Source organism: Phytophthora infestans, genomic scaffold (assembly GCF_000142945.1).
Source record: "Phytophthora infestans T30-4 supercont1.86 genomic scaffold, whole genome shotgun sequence".
Classification (NCBI taxonomy): Eukaryota; Oomycota; class Peronosporomycetes; order Peronosporales; family Peronosporaceae; genus Phytophthora; species Phytophthora infestans.
This window is the reverse complement of record NW_003303673.1, coordinates 141,625-148,872: the sequence shown is the minus strand read 5'-3', so window position 1 is coordinate 148,872 and position 7,248 is coordinate 141,625. Positions and strand designations below refer to the sequence as shown.

Below are 7,248 nucleotides of genomic sequence, written 5' to 3'. Positions count from 1 at the left end.
CTCCGGCATTCGGCGTCTGCGTCACGCGTCACAAACGGCACATCACGTATAATTGCGAAACCTACGCTGGAGATTCTGGTGCAGCACTTCTCATCAAGGATGGATGTCTTGTTGGTATCCACCAGGAAACAGTCAATGCACTCCGCGAAGAGCTTGACCGCAAGAAAGTCATCAAGGATCGTTTGACCGATGTGGAGGAGTCTCTGGACAACATTGCGAGAAGCGGACTAGCGCAAGGCTGCTCAGGTCTTTTGGTTCATGAGTTCAAGAACGTAGTTAGCGAGTAGTGCGAATTGATGAGTTCATAAATTAATGGCACATCTCAGTCATGAAAAAAGTGGTGTCACAACGAATGTGACGTCTTCGGTGGCCAAACTCACATTTAATGACCACGGACCATGGCATGAGATTCCATGAATTCATGATCGGATTGGACCAAAAATTCTGAATTCATGACTGCGTAAAACCGGTATTGTACCGACAAAAAAAGGTGACCACCTTTAGTCTAGCTATCAGAAGCAGCGATATCAGTTATGAAACACTTCTAATGTTATGAATTCAGATAAATGCGGACCAGCCAGCGTGGGAAAAAATCCGTTTCAGAATTATATGCTTTTTTACATTACCCCCTATACCCCCTTTTACTTATTATAATATTCTTTATAAAACTGAAAAAAAGATAGACACCTGGACACTGAGATATATAGATTGATCTAGAGTTGCTATCGTTGCTTCTAATGAAAAGAAAGATGGACATAATTGTTGGACGCAAGCCGGACACAATGCCGATCACAACAATGAGCTCGGCATCTAAGTGTGTCGAAACAAAGCAACACCCCCCTGTTTCGATAAAGGATACAAAATAATTCACACATGGACACTTCGATAATGTGTCGTACTCATACAATATTTAGAAATGACACTATAACGCGTAGGCTACTGACAATTCCTGAGTACGACATTCATAAAAAAATGATAAGTCTGCTAATCTGCATATACTACTGGACTGTAGTAGTCAGACATCATAGAAAATTATGAACCTCACTGATACTTAGCGCGCAATTGCTCAAGACTTGGTATTTTCACGATATAAACCTTGGCTGGAGAAGTATTCTTGGTGATGCGATTTAAGTCATCCAGAGTAAGTTTTGACTCAACAATGACTTCTGGCTTTGATTTAGGAGTTGGCCATGCGTAGTAGTTCTCATCAATGCAAATTGGCTCCGGCTCATGGGTTTCAATATATTCAACATTCATTGCTTGTGTATATTAGAACAAAGTAAGTTTGTTTTACATCTCGAGCTCGCAACAGTCGGCACTTATCATAATGCGCTCTCCATATTTAAATGGATGCTCACGACAAAGCAATTGATCGACCTGTAAAACAAACGCATCCTCGTCTAAATCATAGCAAATGAAATAACACCAGAAAGCTTCTCCTTGACCAAACACCTTCACAAAGAACTTGTCATAATTCTCGTATTCGTCGATAATCTTGTAATCCGAGTTTGAAAGATCCATCTCTATATAACTCCAGCAAAAAAAAGAACCTTGAGCGAGATTACGAACTCATATTTGCGCTCAAGATCAAAAGCGTTGTTTGAAGAGCTTGTAGAAATCATCCACTTTCCCATGCTGTAGATAGTATAAGAATAAAATGCAAAAAGTCTCACAATGTCCAAATCGAGGGTCCTGAATATCAACTTCGCGATAGGAATAATCCTTTGGTATCACACGTGGTCTTGGTAAGCCGAGGGGATCAAAGTAAGTCTTATATTTGTTTGAGACTGCTAACCAATGTGTCCCGCCGATCTAGGCGTTCCCATGTTTAGAATACAGTAGTCCTTGTGTATATTCAAATGCTGTTTGAAATCAATTTGATCTACTTTGACACCAAGGGAATTGGCAAGTTTCGTCTGTCGTTCTAGACAATTTAATAATTATTTTTTCACTCATGACGCTTTATTTTTTCGGCAAGTATAATATAATCGACATCAATATAATCGCATAAACTATGTCTTCTGCTTCTGATATTTCAGCTTTCGAACATTCCGTCGAACCAGCTCCAGCTGAGACGCTCTTCCGTGATAAGAAATGGACGTATATTCAAGACTCAACGTCTAACACTGGTCAATATGCCGGTCAAATTCAATTCAATCTTTCGACCATCTCGTCGCAAGCCGCTTTCGTAAATTGGGAAGGAGCTTCCAGTAAAGCTTCAAATTCTTAACGGTGGTGCCGGTTCGATCACTTCGACTGCCACATGCACTATTGATCAATTGGTACCAAAGGCCGGAGCATGGCAATTCATTGACAGTGTTCAAGTCGTTATTGATGGAACCACTGTCCAAACGAATCAAGTTCATGAGAATGTGAATACAACGTTCAAAGCTATCACTGAAACGGATTATAATACTTCTGTCAAAGATGGTCCAACTAGCAACTTTGTCTTGGATGAGTATTCCACTCCAATGATTCAAGGGCCTTCCGCGGCAGCACAATCGCTTGAAAACGTCGCTACTTCGGCCTTTATGACCGCCACTAAAAGCATCGGTGAGTTTGGTTTAGCTAACACCTACTCGAACCGTGGAGCCGCCGAACGATCGCTTTTTACCGCTCTTGATCAACAAAGCACGAAGCTTGCATTTGATGTGATGGGAGGCAGTGCAAATCTTCAAGCCGTATCGAAACCCCAAGTTTATGTGGCTCCTGCTGGTGCCGTTGCAGCTGGTTCGCCATTTTATGTCGCGCATTACTTGGCTTGCATTAAGTTGCGGGATATCTGCGACTATTTCAAGAAATGCCCAATGCAAAAGAATACGCGCGGTTTCATTTACCTCAATTACAACAGTTCATCTACGACTTTGACTACGACTGGTAGTGCTGGTGTTGTCTCATCTACCACTATTGCCAGTTTGAGCAACAATATGAATTTTGGCAACACCTGCCCTGTGCTTTGGAATTTAAGCAGTGGAACAACGACAGCTGCTTTGGCCGGTGGCCTTGCGCTTCCTGCAACTGCGACCACGCTTACTATTACTGCCGATGTCAATGGAACTCCAACTGCAGGAGCTGGTATCACTCCTTCGCAATCGTTCTCGCGTCTTCTCGTTCCAACCTACTCGCCTAATCCCAGCGCCGATCATGCATTGGCTCAGAAGAAAACCTTCCGCTACTTTGAGCGAATCACGAATAAATTTACTGTTGCTCCAGGTGCTTCCTTCACTTGGACTGTCAGTAATGACATTGCTAATCCAAAGCATTTGATTATGCAACCTGTTATTACCAATCCAACCGCAGGTGCTACTGTATCGGACTTAATCAATCCTTTCCGTAGCCCATTTTCGACTGTACCTGCTACGACAAGTCCATTTGCTGCATTGAAAAATCTTCAGATCACAGTTGGAAACGTCCCTATCTGGAACAATCCTGTGAGTTTGGGATATGATTTGTTCGTGCAAGAGATGTCAAAGTCAGGTGTTGATGGTGGTCTTGATGATGTTGTCTCGGCCGGCTTGCTATCTCAGCGTCAATGGGAATCACGTTATCGATTTGTTGCTGTTGATATTGGTCGTCGTCTTCCAAGTGAAGATGGTGCAAGCAAGGGTATTATCGTGTCTGGTACTTCCAACTGCAACTACGCTCTAACCATTTATTACCACGTATTGCGTGAAGTTGTAGCCACGGTCGATACGGCTATGGGTACGGTTTCACACGGTCCTGTTCAAGGTTGATCTTGACAACTTCGTAATGTAATTCAATTTAACCACATTTTTTAATCATCTTCAATATACGTGGCTAATCAAAATCAATCATGAGTGGCTTTTTCTCCGATAATCAGACCAAGCAAAAGGCATATGATCGCTATTACAATGCCATGGCAAAAAGCGATTTTGTTCAAGGCAAAGCTGAAGGCTCTAATTCAAAATGAATTGTTGGATGATGCAAGTGCTGATTCACTTGCGAGTTTGTTTCAGCAAGTGATGGCGAAGAATCGTGAATATGAGTATGATCAAATCACAAAAAAACTACTCAAAGGTCCCAAAGGGCCCCCTGAAATCATCAAAGGTGAAGCACATGAAGCTCCTAAAGCAAGTAAAAAGAAGCATACTTACGTTCCACAATCAACTGATGCAGACTTCGATATGGAAGAGCCCACTGCAAGTAAAGATTCATCCGACGATTTCTACAGCGGAATACATGACGTTGCCCAAAAGGCCATCAATACTCGAGCATATGTTAAGGGAAAAAAGACTTTGAAGCAGGTGGTGGATGACCACGTTCGAAATTATCTTAACAAGCAAAGAGAGTTTAAGCGAGAGGATTCAATGCGAAGGCGTCAAGAAATAGCTGATAAATTTGCTGATGAAGTCATGAAAGAATCAGAAAAACTTCTGAAACGGAAACGAACCGCAACTCCCCCAAATAAATCTCCCACGGACAAACGAGCAACAAAAAAGCTGCTAAACGAGCTGAGGAAGAACCCTCGATTACTCGACAACTCTTTCAAGACTCGGATGTTGAAAGCAGTGATGACGAAGAAATAAAGGAAGAGAAGAGATTACGCAAGTTGAATCCTGGGATAAAAAAAGTATATACTGACGATATCAACAGCTACAAAAGCTCATTTGCAAATAATTTGTACGAAAGTATCCGACACAGATTTGGTGAAGCTGTTGAGGCGCGCAAAGGCAAAGAATACTTTGAAGACAATGCTCCTAAAGCGCCTAGAAAGCATAAAATGAAACGAGATGCTATGAATCAGTACAAAGCTGAATTAAAAGGCTGGCTCGATGGAATCTTTATCTAAACTTAACGTTGTTTGCGTATTTTTTTTTCTAACTCATTAACTTTCTTAATTAGAAGTTTGATAGCAGCAGCATTCAATGCGCCAAGTTGTGAGTAATCAAGAGTGTATTGATATCCTTCCAAATCATTGTCGCCTTCTACTTTCATATTTTCGTTTGGCATAACGCTAACCATTTCTCCACACACTTTCATTGCGTCTTGTGCGATCAAACCAAGCTTAGGCTTGCTTTCTCCTTTCCATGAGTAGATAACCGGCTCTAACTGATCATAATGCTCCAATGTAATTGAGATTGGCGTAATATTCTCTTTGAGTCGTCTGTCAGAGCTTGTGTAAATAGATTGCGAGCAAAATATTGAAGATGAAAAGATGGCAGACACTGTAATACTGACTGGGCCTAAACCAAGATTGCTCCAAATATTTCCTTGCACGTTGTATTGATAGCAATTTGATGGTCCACCGACACCAACTGTGTATGAGTTTGATCCTGATACGTGCAAAAACGCAGAGGGAGCCCCCGCCCCGATACCAACTCTACCAGCCGAGGTTATTGTAAGCCTTCGTGTGTTTGCAGTCATCATAACCAAATCATTGGTAGTTGTAGTTCCGAAATAGGCACTGTTAGTCGAGGTTGCATTTGTAGCGTTGCTCAGTTGTAATCCAAAACCAATGGGCGTTGCATTTGATGATTCCATGAAAATCGGCATATCGTAGTTAGCAGCTCCATCATTGAGTGCATTAGATGCTTTAATATAAACATTACCAGAGTTTAGTGTGAGAGGAGCAGTCCCAAATGAACTAGTGTATGGCGTGTTGGTGTTAAATATCATTTTATTAACAGTGTCAGAAACAAGGTAAAGACAACCACTTGACGGTGTAGGAGATGATCCGGAAGGATTTATACAAAACGCATCTGCTGAGGTAGCCAGGGTGTATGTATGAGGGAAACCTCTCTTGTACGGCTGAGTATTGCCAACATTAAAACAAAATCTATGCGTTTGAGACGTAAAACCCACGGATGGCTTGTTATTCCAATTGATATTGAATAAATCCGCACTTGTAGCTGAAACGCCGCCTACGAATGAGCTAGGATTATCAGTTGATATTAAGTTCAACACCGGATACGTTTTGTTGTTTGATGCTGATGTTGTTCTCGATGCAATAACCAATTTATTTGTATCAGATACTCGATAAATGTTCATTGTTTCACGATTAGCTGTATTTCCGTAAAAACGCAAACAATTGGTACTCGACGTGCCCAAAGGCATCAAGCCTACACCAGAACTATCCAATGTCATTGTTTTAGAGTTGTAATATCGTTGTAATTGAGTTTAGCAGCAGTAGATGTCATTGCCGATCCGTTGAGATTTAAATTCGTGTAGTTAATATTTAGACCAGCAGAGGTATTGATCGTATCGACTGTGATAGCAGGTGAAGCCATACTCGTTGAAGCAGTAAGGATGGAGCATCCTAAATTATTGATTCCACTATAATCAAGAGTTGAATATAGCACCACCGCCTTCGAAGCAGCAGCACTACCTTGAATAATCGACAAGTACAATGATTGATCAAAAGTAGTTCCATTGAATTTTAGCGATCCAGTGTTAATTCCAGTTCCAGACCCACCTAAATCCAATTGATAAGATGGTAGAATTCCAATGCCGACGTTTCCAGTTGAATCGATGAACATTCGAAAAGCTCCGTTATGGTAGAAATACATTGTATTTGGATTGCTTGCTGAACTACCTCTAACTCCAATTTTCAGCATAAAGATTGCTTGTAAATTTTATATTGGCTTGGGCAGCAGCAGAACTATTTGAGATTGATACTCCGTTATTCGCAGTTGTTGAAACAGAAAGAATACTAGTTAGAGTCCCAAGCGATGTAATATTTGGTTGCCCCCCAGCAGTGAGTGTTCCAGTAATACTTGTAGATGAAATAGAGGTGATACCCGTGAGCCTTACCAGGATCTAATACCAGAGCCTTTGAAGCTTGAGCGGTTTCAGCAGTTATACCTGAAACATATGACAATCCACTCAAATCAAGCGCAGAACCACCAAGTGTCAGAGAACCGCAATCAAGATTGCCCATCACGCTCAATGCAGATAGCGTTCCAACACCACCAAGCCGCAAGTATCTTTGATCGCCTGTAGTAATAGTAAGATATCCGTTAGATGCATTAAAGTAAGAGCTATTGAATAGAGGAGAATTGACAATTGGAGGAAGAGACATATTTGATCACTATACTATACAATGCAAAACTTCTACGAATCAATACCAAAGTCTAAACTTTAGAAGTTTCCAAAGAATCCACACTTCGAGCTGCCATTTAGAATGTGCGTTGCAAGTCCTAGTGGATCGGGGAAGTCAAACACCGTGCTGTATATAATAGCGCTTCTGAGCAAATGCTTTACCAAGGTCGTAATATGCACAAAAACAAA

The 7,248-nt window shown here is 41.3% G+C and overlaps 4 protein-coding genes across 4 annotated transcripts; 3 read left to right on the top strand and 1 right to left on the bottom strand.

The window, feature by feature from the left end:
* Positions 1 to 2,014: 2,014 nt before the first annotated feature.
* Positions 2,015 to 3,734, top strand: PITG_18889 (uncharacterized protein; the record flags this gene model as incomplete). The annotated part of the gene is made up of 2 exons (XM_002997121.1): positions 2,015 to 2,210; positions 2,299 to 3,734. 2 exons carry the CDS (start codon positions 2,015 to 2,017, stop codon positions 3,732 to 3,734), a joined length of 1,632 nt encoding a protein of 543 aa, XP_002997167.1.
* A 138-nt stretch (positions 3,735 to 3,872) lies between these two features.
* Positions 3,873 to 4,810, top strand: PITG_18888 (uncharacterized protein; the record flags this gene model as incomplete). Its single annotated transcript, XM_002997120.1, has 2 exons — positions 3,873 to 4,370; positions 4,478 to 4,810. The coding sequence occupies 2 exons, from the start codon at positions 3,873 to 3,875 to the stop codon at positions 4,808 to 4,810; spliced, it is 831 nt and encodes a 276-aa protein (XP_002997166.1).
* Positions 4,811 to 5,384: 574 nt separating this feature from the next.
* On the bottom strand, positions 5,385 to 6,075 carry PITG_18887 (uncharacterized protein; the record flags this gene model as incomplete). The annotated part of the gene is made up of 2 exons (XM_002997119.1): positions 5,385 to 5,425; positions 5,475 to 6,075. 2 exons carry the CDS (start codon positions 6,073 to 6,075, stop codon positions 5,385 to 5,387), a joined length of 642 nt encoding a protein of 213 aa, XP_002997165.1.
* Positions 6,076 to 6,451: 376 nt separating this feature from the next.
* Positions 6,452 to 6,960, top strand: PITG_18886 (uncharacterized protein; the record flags this gene model as incomplete). The annotated part of the gene is made up of 3 exons (XM_002997118.1): positions 6,452 to 6,480; positions 6,580 to 6,721; positions 6,766 to 6,960. 3 exons carry the CDS (start codon positions 6,452 to 6,454, stop codon positions 6,958 to 6,960), a joined length of 366 nt encoding a protein of 121 aa, XP_002997164.1.
* Between the last annotated feature and the right edge of the window lie 288 nt (positions 6,961 to 7,248).